This window comes from Hydractinia symbiolongicarpus, chromosome 7, assembly GCF_029227915.1.
Source record: "Hydractinia symbiolongicarpus strain clone_291-10 chromosome 7, HSymV2.1, whole genome shotgun sequence".
Lineage (NCBI taxonomy): Eukaryota > Metazoa > Cnidaria > Hydrozoa > Anthoathecata > Hydractiniidae > Hydractinia > Hydractinia symbiolongicarpus.
In genome coordinates, this window is record NC_079881.1 from 21193177 (window position 1) to 21215189 (window position 22013).

Below are 22013 nucleotides of genomic sequence, written 5' to 3' on the forward strand. Positions count from 1 at the left end.
GTCACCATTTTGTTAATTTAATACAGCAATTTTACATCAAAAAATACCATTAGCATCAAAGAAACAAGAGTTACCTTGTTTCGAAAATAAAGTTTTTTACCAGACAGAATACAAATCTACTCTGCATAACAACTGAAAACACAGCATAAATAAGTAAAGCTCTCAATGTTACAAGGTCATACTTTAAAAATACTTTTATTACACAAAAACTTTTTGTAATAAATCAAACTTCTACAATCTTTTTTCAGTAATTTTGGCATGTCATTTTCTTGATTTGAGCAAGTTCTCAATAAAGTACTCCCCAGCTTTGTAAGACGAACGAACCAATGGTCCACTGGCTGTGTAACCAAAACCCAACTCTCTCCCCAACTCCTCCCATTCTTTAAATTGCTTGGGGTGGACATATTCTTGCACTTTTGCATGTCTTTTGGTGGGCTGCATATATTGACCGATTGTAAGGCAATCCACATCAATTTCACGTAAGTCCTTCATAGTCTGTGCAACTTCTTCTGGTTTTTCACCAAATCCAACCATAATACTTGATTTCGTCAAAATTGTGGGAAATTTTGTTTTCACATATTTTAGCACAGCCATACTTTGTTTATAATTAGCTCGAGGGTCTCTAACAAACCACTGTAGACTTTCTACAGTTTCAATGTTATGTGCGTATACATCTAGTCCTGATTTAGCAACACGAGAAACACATTCCATGTCTCCTGCAAAATCTGGAGTTAAACATTCAACAAGTAAAGTAGGGTTCAGTCTTTTAATTTCCTCAACTGTTTGTGCAAAGTGATCTGCGCCACCATCTGCCATGTCATCACGATCTACTGACGTCAAAACAATATAATTTAAATTCCAGCTGGCAATAGCCTTTGCCGTGTTGAGTGGTTCCATAGGATCTGGAGGTGGTGGTCTACGTGAAGTTTTTACAGAACAAAATCTACAACCTCTTGTACAGGTGTCACCTACAAATCAACATGGGATATGACAGATAGAAAACAGAAGGAATAATTAACATTTGTTCATAACCTATTCTGTGGTATAAGAGATGTTGTTGTATTTAGAAGGAAAATGTAGCACTTAGTCTTCTAAACTGAATCATGTCACCTCATGACAAATGAGTTATAATCTCTATTCTAAATGAGCACAAAGTATAGCTACATATAACTTTGGTGACGTACATCAACATTGACAAACATGCCAAAAACATGCAGTAGAGATGCAAGTAATGGGGAAATTTATCTTTTTATTGAATAACGGTAGAGAAGCTCTTCATAAGTAATAACCAAGGTTAGCCCTCTGAATAAACATCATTCAACACTTACCATTAAATTTACAGCAGTAAAGTTTTGCTATCACATCGTTTTTATGCAAAACTATGTGATAAATAAAATTTTTTTGGGGCTTTTATAGACTTCATTTTTGATCTTACTTAATCTTTCAAATGAATGAATTATGAAGATATTTGTAGATCGAATAACATGACTTTTAAAACTGCTGTCCTAGAAAAAAATTTACAACATCTGTTTTTCTATTGGATGCTGTTGTAGAGATATCTGCAACATCTTTTTCTTAATTCAGAGGGCTGCATGGTGTATAACAAAAGACAGTAAGGCTAATTTATGGGAGATTAACATAATAGGGGAGGGTGTGATAAAATGGTTGTTTTTTTTGGAAATTTTGATACATTTTGGTACATTAAAAAAACTCAAATAAATTAAAATTTTCTTATTTATTCTTAGCAAGAAACCATTTTGGTAACCGAATCCATTAAAATTAATAGCTTTCCCCAGCTCTTTTTTACCCCACCCTCCCCTAATCAACTTATGGCTGCAAAGATTATATACACAACAGAATAAGAAAAAAGGATTTGTTACGATAATAATTCACAGAAAATCTATTCAATCTACATATTCTATGCAACCTTCTACATTACTTACTCTTTTTTAATTAGAAATAATTTTTGGACATAACTTTGCGATTTAAAACATGTTAGAATTTGGTTTTAATATACCGCCTTTGTATTAAAAAATCAAAGCATATATTCCAAACTTTGATTTCTAAATAAATTGTACAAAGAATTCACAGGGCTACAGATATAAAATCATACCTAAAATCATAATGGTGGCTGTAGCTGTTCCTTCTTTACCACCCCAACACTCACCAATATTTGGACATTTAGCTTCCTCACACACTGTGGCTAAATTCAATGATCTCAAAGTACCTTTTAACTTTTTATAATCTTGTCCAATTGGTATTTCAGTTTTTAACCAAGGAGGTAAACGCAGTCGTTTTCCTCCCACACTTCGGACAAGATTTTCTTGTTGCACACTCTCAGATATAAAATCTCCAAGACTTGGTCCATCACGTATATAGTTTTTTTTGTCGGTGGGTACTGCAGAATAACACCTGATATTTGATAATATCAGTGGTCGTAATTTGGTTAATTGAATTGATTTCATTTTTTTATATGCTCCTAAAAAATAAATCAAATTAATATACACACAAAATTCCTGCATAATTTAAAAAGTGTGATTTTAATATTAATTCTCAAAATAGTTCATATTCCAGAAAATTTCCAATTTACATATATAAACCAAGTACAAATTATTTTTGCAGTGTTAAAATAAAATAAAAATACGAATTTGTACATCCTGAGGTAACAAACTTGAACTAGGATTCTTTTTGATTCAGATCAAACTGGGCCGACAGGCAAAGTTCAGTGCAGATTATAAAAGTTTAAGCAGTTTTTTAAGGCTGATTTTCACCCCTCGAAATTAAACTTTTCAGCTACTGTGATATTAATTTCATAGCTATTGCAATGCTATACATTATATATATATCTAAAAAAGAAGTATTTATATTCAAACAAAATTTTAATTGTGACAACTTCATAAGATACAAAAAAAAAATTAAAAAAGAAGAATTCAAAGACTTGAGTATAAGTTTGGTAGCTGTATAAGAACAAGTCAAGTTAAAAAACTTGTTCTAACCTTTTTATAACTAGATTAGGTTAAACCCCGGCACCTGCACAAAGTGTGAGAATTATAACCACTAAACTACGGCTACAATTGTCTTGGACTCTATATTATGATGCTTAAGTTGCCAAGTGCAAGTAGTGGTGTCTTTTGTGGATAGATAGATATTCTTTGTGTAACGAGTGTTTACATTTTTAGTTAAAAATAATTTAACAGTTTTGTTTTTCAGGTAATGTATACAGTTAAAAAAGAGTTGCATACAGTTCAAAAATGAGTAAAAACAAATATATACATGCTATGTGATCAAATAATCTTTCTGGAGGTTCACTAGTGTTGGTTGTGGAAAAAAGCTTGACACAGAGAAAACCATAGAATTAGCAGGGCTAGAAAGCCTACAGTGCTGATCCCGAGTAAAGCTACACATTTTCGAGAGTAAGAGTACAAAAATTAAGCAGTGAGAGGGCGAGTAATTCACTCCCTAGTACAACGCGAGTATAACTAAAATGATATTACTCGCATTTTTCTTAATCATACTCTCAAAGATAATTATATTTTTACTCGCGAGAGTACTCACGTAAGCACAGCTTTTAAAGTCAAAGTAATACATGCGTGAACATATTTAAGTTTTGTAAACTTTAAATTCACAGCGATGTTTTAGCTTCTTCTCATCTTCTTTTATGTTTTTTAAACAATCTACGGCGATATTTTCGCTTCACACGATAGTGTTTTAATGGTTTTTAAACCATCTACAACAATGTTTAAGCTTTCTACGATTGTGTTTTGATAATTTCTAAACGATCTACGGCAATGTTTTTCGTTTCTACGATCGTGTCTTGAGAATTTAAAAATCATAAAAATTGGAAGATTACATACTGTAATAAATATTTATGAGAGTTTCTTTTGAGACAAAATACGTCATTTTAGCTAGCTAACATACCGACAGCACAACTAAGCTTTGAAGTAAGTGAATTCATATGTTTTTTATACTGTAAATGCTCATCTAGGATAACACCCATATATTTGGTATAACTACTTGGAAGAATTTTCTGTCCACTTATTTTAAAAATAGGGTGTTTACTAATTGTTTTCTTGGGGATTTAAATATAATGAGCTTAGTCTTAATAGCATTTAAATTTCTTCCAGGATTTGTTTCATTGAAGAAGACTTGTGTCATCTGCAAAATGGAAAATTCTGAGTGAAAAATTGAAGAGTGCAGATCATTTATTTAAATTAAAAACAACAGGGGACCAAGGACAGACCCTTGTGGAACACTGTGTTTGATTAAGCATTTATGTTTTGGTTTTTTTACCTGTTTAGATAAGATTTAATCCAATTTTTTGCAATTCCTCTGATACCATAGTATTTGTAGTAAGTAGAATAAGGTACGGAGCTTTCACTAACAGTCAACTTTAGCACATAGTCATTTTTAGCACATTTTTACCTGCATCCTCTGGCCGCGTTTCAAAGCTTTTCTTCCAAAAGCTGTCCGGCTAAAAAATAAACATAAAAAAAATAAATGCTGATCAAGCGAGACAAATTACTGGGCGCCATTCTGCCAACAAATATTTTGTCTTTCTATCCAGAGCCCTCTTGTGTTTTTTCTGCGCTCCGCCGTTGAGATTAATAAAAAATTTTGCACCCGACCAGGCTCGTATATTATCGCATGATTTTCTTATTTTGCTCCTGATTTTCTGTAGCTAGCTGATTGTAAGTTGTAACTCTTTTCCCTGCTCACGAGAAGATTCTACTATTATGTTATTATGTCATTACTTTTATTGTATCTATATAAGTGGTAAAGTGGTAAAGTTGAACGATGCAGTAGCTATTATAGCTATAGCTAGCTAGCTAAATAGATAGATAGATAGATAGATAGATAGATGTGCATATTTTACATGGCTAGCCTCACAAATATCGAGGGATATACCCTGTCTATTATTTCCAGGAGGGGACATGGCGTAGATGGAGAGTCCTAGAGTATTTAATGCTCATTTTGAGCTATGCAGACCCAATTAGAGCCCGCGCTCTACTAGACAACTCCCGGCAACATCTAACGGCCCACACAGTGTGCCATCTTCCCAATTTCCCTCACATGGCTTGGGTTAACCCGGGGCTATGGTAACATTCACTCGCCCATGTTAAATCGCCGTCAAGAGGAATCGAACCCCAGTCTCCCGCACAGAGTACGAGAGCTATAACCACTAATCTACGGCGCCACAATAAATGTGCATATTTTACATATGTCTGGCCCCACAAGTAGTTCAGAGATATAACCCTCTTTATTAGTTTCTGAAAGTGCCATGGTTTAAATGGAGAGTCCTGAAGTGTTTAATCCTTATGTTGACATGCAGTTTACTATACCAATCAGGGTAAACACCTATTTAGCTAGTCTAACCAGGCGAACAAAATTTTTTGTTGTAAATCATTGCGTTTCGCACTACAGAAATTTTGACCAATTATCGTCTTATTTGCATTGCGCATTAGGAACTTATAGCCCAAACCTTCGTGTGGCAATATTTGTTGTTTTAAATAATGGATTTCAGCCATGGCGCCGTAGATTAGTGGTTATATCTCTCGTACTCTGTGCGGGAGACTGGGGTTTGATTCCTCTTGACAGCGATTCAACACGGGCGAGTGAATGTTACCATAGCCCTGGGTTAACCCAAGCCATGTGAGGGAAATTGGGAAGATGGCACACTGTGTGGGCTGTTAAATGTTGCAGGGAGTTGTCTAGTAGAGCGTGGGCTCTAATTGGGTCTGCGTAGCTCAAAATGAGATTTAAATACTCTAGGACTCTCCATCTAAGCCATGGCTCCTCCTGGAAATAATAGACAGGGTATATCCCTCGATATTTGTGAGGCTAGCCATGTAAAATAAGCACATCTATCTATCTATCTATCTATCTATCTATCTATCTATCTATCTATCTATCTATCTATCTATCTATCTATCATCCATGCCACAGGAAAAGAAATATGGCGGACGAAAACATGGTATTGTTTGACAAAGATTTTAGCGTTTTAAGTTATCCAGAACGAGGTAAAGTCCCTATCATGCAGTGTGTAATATGAGCACAAGGTAAAGTCCCACAACGCATACGCAGTATCATGACAAATCTCGAAGCAATCTACTGACTTCGTTGAAATGCGTATATAAGAAAGGGGTTGGTTTAAGAATGCAATCAGCAAACTATATAACACCGTGTTGGCACCAGTAGCAGCAACTTGTGACGCTTTTTGCCGATCGACTACAGAGTGTGCGAAATACCGTTGCCTTCTACTACAACAAGAAAAAAGAAAAAATTTCGGGAAGGGATAACGCTTCACGACGAGGTCAAACAGGAAGCAAGGGAAGACTATATGGAGGACATCCAGGGGGACAGTATGTTGGAAAATCGAAATAGAGTAAAAAAATGGCGGTTTAAAAACCATTTAAATAGCCCTCTTACTAACACAATTATGGAAAAAATTGAACCCCACATAGAAATGCGTGTTAAGGTTGTGTACAGCTTCAGCTGTGATATTTAACTAAGGGCTCCATGTTCCTGTCAAGTATAGCGAAAATCCAAGCGTTCATTGAAGAATGCGAGACGAAGCGCCTTGATAAGGAGGATGGTGAGTCTTAGTGTAAGGCTTATTTACCACCTGCCAGGACCACCGAGACCCCAGGAGCATACGAGCGCAAAATTGTCTTTGATCACGTACAGATCAGGGTGATAAGCATGCATGAACCTCTTCTGGGATGCGGCCCTCTCCCAGATTGGTTACGAAAAAAAGAGGTTCATCTACGCCATGGATGGGAAAAAAGATCGAACAGACAACTTATGCTTCTGGAGTAGCTTAGCAGTAAGAGAGAGGGTCGACAAAGTACGGGGAACAGACTGTCTAACAGAAACAGCTCTTGCCTTACAGTACTGTGAAAAGGTTTGTAAACATTGTGGTTTGTGTTCATTTCATGTTACGCACGAACCACAATAGCCCACGATACGCATTTTTTTTAAAATCGTTGACCTCACGATCATGTTTCGTGGACTATACATGAACAAAAATTAAATATAACATTGTGGCTTCCACGATAGATAACTACTATTGTAAAACAACAAAGACTGTATTAGTTTATCAATTAAATTAAAAACTGACTGAAAAAAATAAATTAACACTTTTTTGTTTTAATTAAACATATATACCTTACTGTCGCTAACGCTTTATTACTTGGTGAAACAGGTCTAATATTATCTATTGTAAAACAACAAAGACTGTATTAGTTTATCAATTAAATTAAAAACTGACTGAAAAAAATAAATTAACACTTTTTTGTTTTAATTAAACATATATACCTTACTGTCGCTAACGCTTTATTACTTGGTGAAACAGGTCTAATATTATCTGGCGATTTCAGGTTATTATACATTTTTTTTAAAACAGCAAGGTTAGTATTTTTTTCCACTTTCTTTCACGCCAGGACTTCAACCCTGGGGGGGGGATTTGATTTTTTTAAAGTTTTTTATAAGAGTTTTTTCGTAACCCTTTCTCAGCCTTAAATTTTCTTATTTGTTTTCTTTCAAAATATTAAAATTTTTGAATAGATTGTTAAAATTATACTATTAAAAATCTGTTACTAAAAAGTAAAATAATAGATTCAAAAATAATGTGGCATTGAACTTATGAACTATTTTTTTATAACAGCAAAATATCAGGTTTTACCTTCATAAAAGTCCATGTGGCTTCTGTTATTGAATAATTAATTATTAATGATGTGCAGTTTCGAAGCATTTTCTGTACAAATAAAATAGACCAAAATGACCTTTTGATCATTAGAAAAATGTTTGAAAATAGTATTTCTTTCATGAATTTTAGACTCATATTGCACGTGATTTTAGGCTGAGCTTGTTCTTATAAATAATTTTTATTAAGAAATAATGTGTCTAATTTTACGTTCATAAAAAGTTCACCTAGCTTCGTTATTGCATAATTAGTTATTAATTATGTGAAGTTTTAAAGCATTTTCTGCACAAATAAAATTAGAAATAAATTGCTTTGCATTGAAGGGTGCTAAAGAAATCAAAGTTTTGATGTTTTCAGACTTGGAAGGTGCAAGTGCAATTTTTTTAAGAATATATATTTTTTTTAAAAAGTGTATAAAATACAATGTAGTTATAATTTTAAAAAACTAAAAGAAATATTAATTTTTTTGTTAATTCGTCTTCCGAACTCGTTAATGGCATCCTTGCATTTTTTCCATTAATCGATTTCTTCACTGGCGTTGCTTGGGTACATCTCAAATACATAATCTCTTATTCGATTCAATTTGTCTACATCCAGTTTTTCTTTTCCTCTTGTGCCTCTACAGTTTCTCTGTGTCAATTTCTGAAGAGTGAAAAGCTTAGTGGCTAAAAGCTTCACAAAATTAGGGATTGATTTGCTTGAAAAGATATTTTATGAAATTCTGCGAACCTGAATTTTCTGCTTGTGTAGCAGATTCCTCAACTGTGGTATCCACAGGATCACAAATTGGTGTTGATGAAGATCGTGAAGCAGAATTACTAAACGATATCTGTTTTGGTTTTATATTGAAACACTTCGGTGGAAAAGAAAATACAACCTTGGTGGCATCCAAGACTGCAATTTTCCAAAACATATGTTCTTGAGTTGCCATCATTTTATGTATTAGTGTTTGCATATATACTTGGTTGGCATTCAATACTGCTACGTTTTCTTTTAATTCCTCACACTTTTGTGTTAAGCTTGCTATTGTAGCAGTTGGAATAACCTATAATCATCATCATCATCATCATTCTCGGCTTAAAGTCCGTTTTCCATGCTAACATGGGTTGGACGGGGTATATTAATGACCCTCTTCCAATCTGATCTAGACTGTGTTAGATCTAAACTCTGTATCAAGTCTGTCCTTATAACCTCCTGCCAAGTCTTTCTCGGTCTGCCCATGGGCTTTGCCCCAGGAACTATAGCGCGTGGCCTTGTGGTTATGGAGTTCGCTTCGCAATCACAAGGTCCGTGGTTCGGTCCACAGCACCTGAGTATGGTAAAGGGTGGTCTAGACATGGCCAAAAACGTAGGTACAAACAAAACAAGCTTGATTTCTTGGCATTTTATGACAAAAGAGTGGTACATGACGTAGGATACGTATCTCTCCGCTTGCAGTTTGAATAAAAAATGGAAGTGTGTTTGTATATTGCTGTAATACTACCTTATGCCCTGATGGCTTTTTGTTTTTTCCGTTATCGTCGTACAATAAAGAGAATGACAGAGCTTGCACAAGTATTTGACACCTCTGCAGAGGCCTTCGAACATGTTGATAAACCCATCGATAAGAGGCAGGTCTTAAAAAATGCTCTGCGCAAAGGCAAGGGATATCTATTGCAGAAAAAAATTACTGGGGGAGGGGGGGTTGTAGACAAGGCTGATAATGGAACCATCGAGAAGGTACACGCCGAGTATGTACAACGTGAGCTTCCAGAGAAGGGAGAGAAAACGGCTAAGGCTTTACCTACCCACGTGGTCTCATTGTATGCGAACCTGATTGGAAATTATGTGGATATCGACAGCGTCGATGACCTCCAAAGAGACATTGAAGATGACCCCATAATCCGAGATGCCATGACAGACCTGGGTATTCTTGTGTACTGCACCGTTGGTAGGTGTTTAGCGCCTATCTTGGTGGTGGGGCATACTTCCCGGCTTATAAGCAAAAAAAGAGGATGAGGCGGAAACTAAGAAGGATCCTTAAGAATCAGGCGGTATAATTTCTTATAAGATACTTATAAGAAATGAGTGAAGAAGCTAATCAAGTCATAACCAAGAAGAACGAAGGTCGTGTTGCTGCAGGCAAAAAACTTGCAGAAAGGAGTCGTATCAACAAGGAAAACTTACAAAAGAAATTGGGTAACAGTTCTTCAGCAGATGATCAGGAACTTACCTCAGGTCCTCACAAGTCAATTGACAACGTTTACCTTTACGGGGTGGGGGAGCTGGCTGTACTCGCCATAGGGGTCAGCGTCTATTTTAAATTTGGGGGAAAGGAAAAGCCCACAGCTCGGCCTGAGGTCCAACAGGACAAGCCTAAAATCAACATTTTTAGGATGCATTAGATTTTCCAAAAAAAAATGTATTAATAAATGACGAGTAAAGCAAACATAACCCCCCACGAAACACACGTCATTGATTCTCTATGGGAATTTGTCAGGCTGGTATTGTATACGATCCTAATAGCCTTAGGTGGAAATAAGACCCTAGGAGTTTCTAGGCCAGGGGCTAAAATGGATCTGGAGGATGGTTTAAAGCTTGCTGGCTATATGACAAGAGCAATACTAATCGACGACTATGCGATAAAATACCATATAATAAGTCAATATGGAGGGAACCAAGAAATGCCCGAAGTGTAAACACTTTCTTTCTTTGGACAATTTCAGGATCAAAGGAAATGGTCAACAGACAAAAAGGTGCATCAAATGCTTGAATGTAGTCAAGGCGTCACGGGAACGCACAAAGTGCCCCCATCAAAGGAAGAGGTCAATGTGTAAAGAATGCGGGGGTGGTGGTATCTGGGAGCATGAAAAGGTAAGATCCCAGTGCAAAGATTGTGGAGGTGGTGGTATCTGTGACCATAAAAAACGGAGATCAAGGTGTAAAGACTGTGGAGGTGACCTCCCTATACTATCTATTCTAAGGCATAAACACGATCCTCCAGCTCTTGAATTAATTGTTCCTTCTCCTTTAACAATTCTGCTGCTAATGCCAACGTCATAATGGGTAAAGAGATACCAACGCCGGCCAATAATATCATGGCTACCGCATTTCCAAACATATCGAATTTTGAATCACAGTTATTGCGCATTTATTAGTAGCATTTTTTTTTGAATTTTTATCTTACAACCTTGTTGTAAGATAATCTTGGTTTCAAACCAGGAATTTCTTTTGTGTCAAGTCACCCCCAAATCTTCTGAGGAGTCTCCAGTCTTGGGCAGGCACACACAGCGACATTTCGTACCCGCTGTCATACACCTTTCGCTCCTCCACAAAGCCAGCAGCACGCATCTCCACAAAAGTAGCCCTCGTACACGTACTCACCTTTGTGTTCGCTCCTATAAGTAGCCATGTTTTCTTTGACATGAAAAAAGCCAGATTTTGTTGTATGTTTTATACTCACCTGTGGTGGGTTATATCTCATGGGGCAACTGACATCTAATTTGTCACCCAGTTCTACAGAGCACCAGTAACAGAGTACCATTTTATTGATCTTCAATAAGGTCCAAGAATTTTACCTACATATGGGACACATGTTGTGACGCATGTCTTGCATTTTGAACTTGCTTGGTACAAGCCTTAGCAGACATAGATGCCACTCAACGGCTTTGTTGCACATGTCCTGAGTCTTGAATTGATCCGGAATAAACCAGAACATCTTGTTGTCCTTTATGAGAGCTTTGCTGCACATGTCCTGTGTCTTGAACTGATGGTATAAACTTGAGCATCAAGGAGTCTTTCTTAACAGCCTTGTTACACACGTCCTGCGTTTTGAACTGGTCTGGTGTATACTTGAACCGACTCATCTTTTCCCTGTTCACAAAATTCAACCTTAAAAGATGGACGTTTGTCACATTGTTGCACCAGTTACCTAAGACCACAACTTTTCGTGGTCTGCCTTTTTATCCTCTAAAAAGCACCAATCTATGACCCTGTCACGATGCCAGGCCATCAGAAGCAGCTCCTCCTTAATCCTAGCCTTCTCGGCTTTCCTCTGGCAGTAGGCCTTGAGCACCTCAGGATCGATGGAGCTACTACTACACATGTCCCGGGTAACAAACCAATCCGGGACGTATATGAGCATTGTAGGATCCTCTTCAACAGCTTTGTTGCACATGTCCTATGTTTTGAACTGGTTGGGCATGTACTCTAACATGTCGAGATCCTTCTCAACAACCTTGTTCCACATATCCTGCGTCATAAAGCGGTCCGGCACATGCTTAAGTGTATAGGGATTCTCTTCAACAGCCTTGTTACACATGTCCTGCATCTTGAGCCGGTGTGGTACATATTTGAGCACCTCAGGCTCATCTTCAGCAGCTTTGAGGCACATGTCCTGTGTCTTAAACTGGTGTGGTACATATTTGAGCACCAGGGGATCCTCTTCAACCAATTTTTCCACATGTCTTGCTTCCTGAACCAACTCATGTTTATCACTACAACCCTCTTTTTTCTCTCCTTGGTTTGGTCGGTATGTTGGATGCTACTGCGCATGTGTTGTGGGACTTTACCTCGTGCGCATTTGCTGCATTCTTTGATTTGCATGACTCGACACCGCATGATAGGGATTTTATCTCATTCTGCATGACTAAGCATCTCATGCGTTGATGATCAGCGGATTTTTGCTGATGATCAGCAGATTTTATGGTAATGAAAAGCTGTGACATCACAAGCAAAATTGTGTATGATATTTTTTATGATAGTTTGACCGTAGATTTTGGTTGCTTGCGCGAACATATGGAGACACGATTGACAATTTGAGAATCATGGTTGCGTAGACTATCCATTCTGAACAAAGAGTTTTTTTGCGATTTTTTCTTAGGAATATGTGACAAGCCAATAAATATTGTAAAGTCTTAACTAGGTTACATATGGCCTAACTAGGCTACAATGAGTCGCCTAAATAGGTGGTATGCCCTAATTAGCCTATCGTTGCCTAATTAAGTGTTAACCCTGACTGTATACACCAGACAACTCTGTGCACAACATTCAATCAATAACTAAAAAACCTTCACAGTGGTGTGCAATCTCTGTCTTGTGGCGCCATACCTTAGTGGTTATGTTCTGCCAAGATTATGAACGCTGACCGGATTATGTATGACAGCTGCCTGGTTTATAAACAGAGCAGGAAATACATAATCAGGGCAACATAATGCACAGTCTAATATCATTTGTTACTGAAAAAAGACCAATCATTTGTCATCCCATCTGACAAGCAAATTTAGTAACTTTTTATCAATTCCCAATTCCCACAAAACAAATAATTTAGGTCATCCCCAGAATTCAATTCCTATGAGAATAATTAGTCAACGTTTTATTCACAAAAGTTCAAAGGAAATGCCAATCATAGCCTGCCTGGCCATCAGTGTTTATAATCCAGTTACCATGACATAATCTCGGAAAAAAACATATTCAGGCCCAGCTCGTGAAATTAGCCAAAAAAAGACATAGTCATTTGCAGCAGCAATTCCTCGGCAATAATTTGCCGATGCAAGAGAGCGTCTGCAATTTTAAAAATATTATTTTTTGAAGCTTTAGCCAAAAATACCCGTCAGCAATATATTGCCAACGACATAGTCGTGTGCAGCAGCAATTTCTCGGCAATAATTTGCCCATGCGACAGAGTGAAGCGTCAGCAATTTTGAAAATATTATTTTTTGAAGCTCCTTTAATCTTACATCAGGAGAGGCATGCAATCGCACGTGCACGCCTTGGCTCACTACTTAATCGTTTCAGATGTGTGAATAATCGCACGCCTGAAAAATAGAGTTTTTAAAATCAACGTAGAAATTCCATTTTGTAGTGTGCGATGGCATCCCTCAAAATAATTTTTGGAGCCATGTCAAACAAAATTTCCACCACATTTCGTCGGACAAAACGTCCAATAGATTTCCGTCTTGGTTGAAAACTTTTAGTCTCAGAGTTATTGAATACTCCTGGTCCTTTAAATCTTCGAGCAAGCCTATTCATAACCAACCTGACCATCCTAGCTAAATCTCAGACTCCTGACTTAGTTAAAAGAACTACGTAGACATAAATACAGCCATGCGAGTCTTAACTAATGCGGAGGCGAACTTCGAAGGAGCATGGATAAATTAAGTCTGTTTAACTGCACTTACAGATTTAATTGCAGATAATTTCTTCATTTGACAAAGCAATTGGAAACCATAGCAGGTCCGAATTTAAGGTTACTGTAAAGGAAACAAAATGTATGGTAATTTACACAAATCAAAAAATTTCAAATTTTCAGATGGTGTTTAATTAACCCGAATTCTCAACAACTGAGAGAGCAAAAAAGAAATAATAAAATGTCATTACACTTATTTTATCTTTTGTCTAAAATGCTCAAAAAGGTTGCTGAAAAGGGTTATCTGTCAATTTTTGTAACAATATGTGATTTGTCATTCTGAGGAGAAGATTAAAGATCTTAAAAATTTTGACATGTTTGTTCTAAACCATATATCCACAAGTTATTCTGAAGGCTTTAAAAAATTATTTTAAGAATTAAGGTTAACAAGGGATTTTTTAGCGACAGACATTAACGGAGGAAAAATTTACGCAATCAATAAATTAACAGGGTTTTAATTGTTATTTACTTGCATCGTTATTTTCATTTAATAAGGTATTAGAGCCTCTAATATGGCATGTTACGACCATATAGCTCTCCTACACATAAATCATGTGGTTCTAGGTTCCCAAGAAGTCATATCTTCAGAAAGCCATGGGTTAACTTGCTATTTACACCATCAGTTCTTCATAAATTAGGGCTGAATTTTTCACAATTTTTTCTTATACCATCCAAAATGTGTTCACAAAAGTACTAATGTATAAGCAAAATAGTCCACAAGAGCATTGTTTAAATATGCTTTTATTGCTGGCATTGATTTGCTGGTTGTTACATAGGATAATAGTTTTCACCAATTTTTTTATCGTATAATATTTTAATAGTTTCTAAGGTAAATAAGAAAATTAAGTTTATTACTGTTTTATTTATAATTTAATTCTATGTGAATACTAAAGAAATTCAAAAGCTATTTCACTTGATGTGGAATAAAATGACCATTCATCTGTCCATATATTTTATTTGTTGGCATGATCACACTGAGTTACAAACTAGTTCCCTAACGTATTAAATACTGAATACAAAAAAAATAAAATAAAGTAAATGGAACAATAAGAATAATTAAAACAATTTCAAAGGCATCGATTTAATAGTGTTATTAAGAATAGGTCGGTCATGTTCTATAAGAAGACTCTCCATCAGAGTGAGTTTAAAGTCATTCGACTCAGTAGTTCGATAGAAAAGTTCTAAAATATGGCAGGAGAGTGATCAGCTGTCAAAACATGATCAAATACAGCGGTGGTCTGGGGACCACCTTTGATACGTTTTCCAGTAAGAGCAGTGTCAATATTTAACGGAACTGCTCCTGTACAACCTATTTCACTTGCTTATTTTTGTTTTGAAATATTCTTTAATAAACTAGTTTTGTGTGCAGTAAATCGGTCACTTTGTGTGTGAGCGTGCGTGCATGTGATCACATGTGTCTCGTGACCAGGCCTCTATATAACATTAGAATAAAGTATATTTATTAGACACCCTTTGGTGCTTAATGGAGAAGGACATATATATTAAAATGTTTCCTAAGGGTGTGCATAGTTGAGATGGATGGTTGACAGAGTGCATTATGGTACTTATTGTGTGTTTCTATTTCAGAAAATTGTATTTGATGTTCCAAATGTGTGCATGACTGAAGAATGCCGCCTATGTGGAGACAAGCTTGTCCAAATATCCCAAGTTTTCCAAATCCCAGGGCTGCTATCCTAAATTTTGTTAAAGGTGTTTGGGGTAAGTCACAAACTGTTTTTAGAATGTGTTTACACATCAATTTTTATAAACTCTTACTTGTCAATACAGTATTATCAGTCATGCATTTATTGTAATAGATTAAGAACCTCTATTTTTGATTATCCCAACAAATCACATTCTAGGTTAGAGGGAACATAATTTGTGCATGGTGTTTTGTGAGCGATTTTTAAATTTGAGATATATTTATTGTATTTGTAAAGTTAAATTTTTTTTAGATGTGTCTTGATTATTTATTGTATATATACTGCTTCTTGTACTGTGAAGAAATGGATTTTACATGCCACTTATATCCAGGAGTTACTGATTTTTAATTTAACTAGTGAATACTGTGTTTTTATAGGACGTGGAAACACTACACTTAGTACAGCCATTTATTCAACCGATATGAAGGTTAAATTACTTCCAGCATTGCAAGACAACTACATGTACATGATTATAGATGAGGAAACAAAAGAAGCCGCCATAATAGATCCTGTGGAGCCTGAGAAATGTGTATCTGCTGTGCGAGAGGAAAACGTTAAATTGACACATATTTTAACAACCCATCACCACTGGTATAGTCCTATTTATTTAATGCAGAAAAGCTTGAATTTATGGGACTAAACTTTACGTTTTATTTCAATATCTCATCAATAGTTGCATTTTGTCTGTTTATTGTCCGAAAATCACTTTGTTTTCAGGATATGGAAATGAACATATTGCAGTTAAAAACTTTGTGCTTATGAATAAGGTTATGACAGATGGTTCTCTTTACTTTTCCACTAGTGTTTCACAGAGCCCTTTCGTTCCCCTTGTGTTAAATGTGATGTCTTAAAAGTACACATTGTATTCTGTCTTTTAAAGCTAAAAAGCATAAAATTTTAAAAATACTATAGATGACATTTTAATGTTTTTTAAATAAATTTTCGGTTATTGCCAGTTTTGCCATATTTTCAATTGTTTCACATTAAATGTTAAAAAATAATGTGTTATTAGGGATCATGCTGGTGGCAATGAGGAGTTGTGCAAGCTAATTAAAAATCTGACAGTTTGTGGAGGAGATGATAGAATAGGTGCTTTGAATAAAAAGGTTGAGGATGGTGACAAGCTGAAGGTTCGTAAAAATATTTTTTGCAACACTTGTGCATTGAAAACACAATTTTAATTTTAAATTGCTTCATAAAAATGCTGTTTTGTTTATGAGTTTATTAAATCTGCTGCTGAGCCATACATTTTCACATGATATCCATAAAATTGAGAATTCTAAACCAACTGAACCATGAAAAACATTAACAGCTGAGGATGTGTGTGAAGAAATAGTATTTTAATTTGTAATAAAATTTTGCCTAACAACACCTCTTACACCTCTTTTGTAGAGAGAGAAAATCTCTTTTCTTATTTGGTCTTTGGTCTTCTTTTTGGTGCGTTACCAATCATTTTTTTAAACGGTATATACAGTCCACTGCAGTCTTTATTAAAATCCCACCACTTGAGATATCTTAAAAAAGAGACAACTGAGACAAGGAGAATTACCTTCACTATTAACTTCTTGTTGTGTACATTGCCAAATAGATAGTCCAAAAATTTCCTCTAAGCAACTAAACTTTTTTGTTTTTTAGATTGGAAATTTAAATGTCACTTGCATCTTTACACCATGTCATACAATGGGTCATATCTGTTATCTAGTTGAAAGTGGAAGTAGTGTCCCAGCCCTTTTTACAGGTGTGCATTTTATGTAATAGAAGTTTCGTACCAGGAGAGGGTTTATTTACATTTGATTTTATTGCCAAAAATATTAAATTCTTGGATGTCAGCAACCTGAAACCTGTCTTTTTCTTCATTAACAATGACATTATTACAAACTAATTTACGTCATTTTTGTATTTCTTTATTGACTCCAAATTTTAAATGTTGTTTCTTCACCAGCATACCCTTTTTATACTCTATATATTAATGCTAAATTAACTTACGAAGGATTTTAAGTTTCTGAATATTATGATTGTCAAATGGGTCTGTTTTTTCTCATTATGATGCTGTCCAAATAGTTAAATGATTTATACAAATTTCCTTGTTTCTTAATGATATGGGCCTTAAGTAAAAAATGATTTTGACTTATTTGTTAATTGCTCGGTCAATAAAAATTTTCAGTTCAAAATGTGTCGTTTTACAGCCATGTGATTTTTTTCAGCTTCTGTTTTTATATAAATTTAGGGTTGACCAAACAAGAGTTTTCTTCCTAATTCATATTCTTTTAACATATTCTTGTTTTTCTTAAAAGAGTCTTGCGTTAAAATCGGAATGAGGATCCAAATCTGTTAGAACATTTTCAACACACATGAGAATTCCTCAACCCTTTTGTTAATTCCTCACGGAACTCCTGCACAATGTATACAAACTTTCGAGTGATGTATGTTTTAGATGACTGCTCAAAGAGCGCTGTTTACTCACTTTAGACAACATTAAGACACCAGTTTGTATTTGGAAAAGTCTGTTATTTAACACACCTTATTCAATACAATAAGCAATTGAAGTGTTTCGTGTGACAGCTGAATGACACAACAGTTACGAGAATATTTGACTCCAAATCAACTCATTATTTCTTTTCTTTACTTCTACGGAAGGTTTTTAAAACGAAAAGTGTGACATGATGAGAATGATTTTTGTTTAAAAAAATTAAATTGATCCACTATTTGTTGTCAACAGATGGTAAAAAAAACGCATCACTGAAACTCATTTTGCTGCACTAAGTAGATAAGCTTATCTGGATCAGATAGAGTAATCAAAACATGGCCTCAACTGCAAAAAAAGTTGTATCAGTAAAAGTTTAGTTAAAGCTTTCGTGTTTTCAAGAGATATGCATTTAAATAAACTTACGCTCTGAAGATGTCTTTTTTAAGATATTTATTATTATTTCAATTATTTACCCAGGGCAGGCTTTTTAGTTCTGGTGCTTTTTTCAAAATGCAAATTTTAAGAAGACGGGTATAAGCCTGTGTTCTATAATGCGAAGTTATAGGGTAATAAATAAGTACTTGATTGTTAGACTAAAAGAGATTCTGATCTCATGTTCCAACCTGTTTTTAGGGGATACACTTTTTGTGGGAGGATGCGGTCGATTTTTTGAAGGAACTCCACAACAGATGCATGAAGCTTTGATTGAAAAATTGAGAAAACTTCCAGAAAGTACAGTAAGTGAAGCCAGTAATTGAAATTTTTATTTCTATGGACAGCCTTCCTCAATTCTTGGTATGTAATGATACTTCCCTTAAAGTTAAAAGTAGAATTGACGCTTTCATAAAATCTCTGTGTTTTTGTCAAAAATGCTTATCCTTAGGAAGTACAGAGAGGGCAGGCCAAAGTACTAAAACTTAAAAACAAAAGAATATTTTAATAGATTTTCACTTCCTCTAAAGGTTGTACAATCGTTTTAAATTTAAACTTAATTTTTATGATTTGATTTTTACTACGCCGCAATATAAATTACGGAGTTAAGTCGACTTGTGTTTTGGCGCCACATTAAACAATGAATTCGATTGTCAGCAAAATAAAAAGAATGTTTGAAAAACGTAAAATTTTTCGTTTTTAATGAACACTGGAAATAAGTGTTAAAAGGTGTTAAAATTAACCTTACGTAGTTAAAAATTGATTTTCTTTTTTCATATCTTTCTTTCTGTCATCTACTCAGTGCTCAGTGCTGAGATCAGTCTTGGTGTGTATCCAGCTTTTAATATATTTTTCATTAAGCACCTCACTGGCCCAAACCAGCAAAACATAGTTTGACGAAATTCTATTTGTGAAAATTAGAGCTATTAAAGAATTTGATTTCTGGGTAACCTGCTAAAATCAGGAAAAAACATTACAAGTGAAATTTTAATAACTCATTACCACTTTAAATCCATCGTCAGCTTCATGTTTTTCTTTCTTTAGAATGTGTACTGTGGACACGAATATACGGTGAAAAATTTACAGTTTGCATTGCATGTCGAACCTGACAATAAAAACATCCAGGACAAACTTGAGTGGGCCAAGGTAATTTCGAACTACTACAGTCGTTCTCGGTACCTCAATAGTTGGGTATCTCAAGAACTCGGTATATTGAATACTTTGAACCTCAAATTCTCGGTATCTCTAATTCTCGGTATTTTAAACACTTGTCATCTCGATAGCTCAGTATCTTAAAATCTTGGTATCTCAAATGCTCGACATCTCAAATACTCGGTTATACCGTTTATTTATTACGCTACCTTAGAATCGTCGTGATCGAAACTTGCCGACAATTCCGTCGACAATCGGCGAAGAGAAATTGTACAACCCCTTCTTGCGAACAGAGTAAGTATTTTTTTTTGCTTGTTATTTGTTTCTATAGTCGAACGCTCATTGGTCAAGTATACATGTGAGATGTTTCTAGCTACTGTCAATATTGGGGAGAATAATAATTACAACTATTAGTCCGTTATATAGTAATATTGGGGGCCAAATTAGTTTTATACCAAGTATAGACGCCATTTACCAAGTATAGACGCAATATACCAAGTAAAGACGCAATTTACCAAGTATAGACGCAATATGCCAAGTAAAGACGCAATTTACCAAGTATAGACGCAATATACCAAGTAAAGACGCAATTTACCAAGTATAGACGCAATATAACAAGTATAGACTCAGTATACCAAGTATAGACGCAATATAACAAGTATAGACTCAGTATACCAAGTATAGACGCAATATACCAAGTAAAGACGCAATTTACCAAGTATAGACGCAATATACCAAGTAAAGACGCAATTTACCAAGTATAGACGCAATATAACAAGTATAGACTCAGTATACCAAGTATAGACGCAATATACCAAGTAAAGACGCAATTTACCAAGTATAGACGCAATATACCAAGTATAGACACAGTATACCAAGTATAGACTCAGTATACCAAGTATAGACGCAATTTACCAAGTATAGACGCAATATTGGTACATTACCGTATATACCGTGTATACAAGGTACAAACGACACTGTACTAAGTAAAAAAGGCACACAATGCAACTACAAGCTGATTGTTTGCGAACTAGGTGGATTTTTCTCAGTTTTATTTTCAAACGTGTACAGTTATATTCTTGCAGGTCGCTAAAATAGAGAAAAAAAGAAACTCCTTTCGTTGCTCCTCTAATCGCCCATCATGCCATAGATATATCATGACTATAATTTGTGCAGGTTAAATGTTGCCTCGCTTATTATTGATGCAGGTGAAATGTTGCCTCGTTTATTATTGATGCAGGTGAAATGTTACCTCGCTCATTATTGATGCAGGTGAAATATTGCATCGGTAGAAATAAGATAAACTTCTTTTTTAGCCAACCAGTGGTTCAACAACATGTGCAAATGACAGATCCGATCGATGTAATGGGAGCCATACGAAAGGATAAAGATAACTTTAAACCAAAATAGACTGTTCAAGAATATTTATTTGGTATTGGAAATATACTTCTCTGTCGGCGATATACTCAAATCAAATACGCATTTTTTTATTTTAGTATTTTGATGTAGTGTGTTTGTTAGCGTGTCGTTTTTTGTTTGTTTATTTGTTTTTCTTATGTTGTTTTTCTATATTTTATTTCAATGTAATTTTTTGTTTTTTAGTGTTATTTATATTTGGGTACACAGTAGAAAGGTGATTAGTTAGAAGTCATTTTTTTAATGTTTTAGCAAGCATGTTGAGTATATACCTGGTATGTTATTGATATTTAATGATTATACCACCTCATATACACACCACGTGTATATATACATTTTATGACTCCTGCAATATGTGTACGATATATATGTTATCATGCAAAATATTTGCCTTAAGGCTATATCTTATTGTTGACAAAGCCAAGTATGATGATTCGTAATGCAAGCTATTGTTTAGGTAACAGTGATATCACTGTGAAAAGGATGCACTGAATTTTCTATCGATATGGCGCGTCATTGTACTGGCAATGATGTCATTTTGAACGTAAAGTACAATATTCTGACTTATTAGTTTCCATCTCCAGTTTTATTTCGACGTTGATTTATTATTGTTTTCAACTTAATTTTGTTAGATCGTAGAATATTTTACGTCCGACTGATATTATTGTAACAATTATATGTGTGAATTACGCGCTAAATTGATAATGTGGCTTTTTACTTGTATATTTTGCAACGGTTTGTTCTCTACTGAGAATGGTTTTCCCAATTGGATTTTCGATCATGACGGGCGAGTATCATCCGATTGAAACAGTGTAAATCAGTGTAAAGTGTGAATCTGTAACATAATGTGCGGTACAAACATGCTACACTACGTGTGAAAGTTTGTTAACGGCGGAAGCAGATATTGCGCGGTAAAAACTCACTACATTACGTGTAAAGGTTTGTTAACGGCGCAAGCCGGCATCTTACCGAATG

The 22013-nt window shown here is 35.2% G+C and overlaps 2 protein-coding genes across 2 annotated transcripts; one reads left to right on the forward strand and one right to left on the reverse strand.

Annotated features, from left to right (window-relative positions):
- Positions 1 to 55: 55 nt before the first annotated feature.
- On the reverse strand, positions 56 to 4437 carry LOC130649113 (lipoyl synthase, mitochondrial-like). Its single transcript, XM_057455331.1, has 3 exons — positions 4291 to 4437; positions 2114 to 2479; positions 56 to 968 (listed from the first exon to the last, which is right to left on the reverse strand). The coding sequence occupies exons 2-3, from the start codon at positions 2463 to 2465 to the stop codon at positions 262 to 264; spliced, it is 1059 nt and encodes a 352-aa protein (XP_057311314.1). The 5' UTR covers positions 2466 to 2479; positions 4291 to 4437; the 3' UTR covers positions 56 to 261.
- A 129-nt stretch (positions 4438 to 4566) lies between these two features.
- On the forward strand, positions 4567 to 21743 carry LOC130649114 (hydroxyacylglutathione hydrolase, mitochondrial-like). The gene is made up of 9 exons (XM_057455332.1): positions 4567 to 4688; positions 15456 to 15587; positions 15949 to 16162; positions 16584 to 16701; positions 17207 to 17309; positions 18672 to 18775; positions 19515 to 19616; positions 19837 to 19916; positions 20939 to 21743. The coding sequence occupies exons 2-9, from the start codon at positions 15497 to 15499 to the stop codon at positions 21030 to 21032; spliced, it is 906 nt and encodes a 301-aa protein (XP_057311315.1). The 5' UTR covers positions 4567 to 4688; positions 15456 to 15496; the 3' UTR covers positions 21033 to 21743.
- The last annotated feature ends 270 nt before the right edge of the window (positions 21744 to 22013 follow it).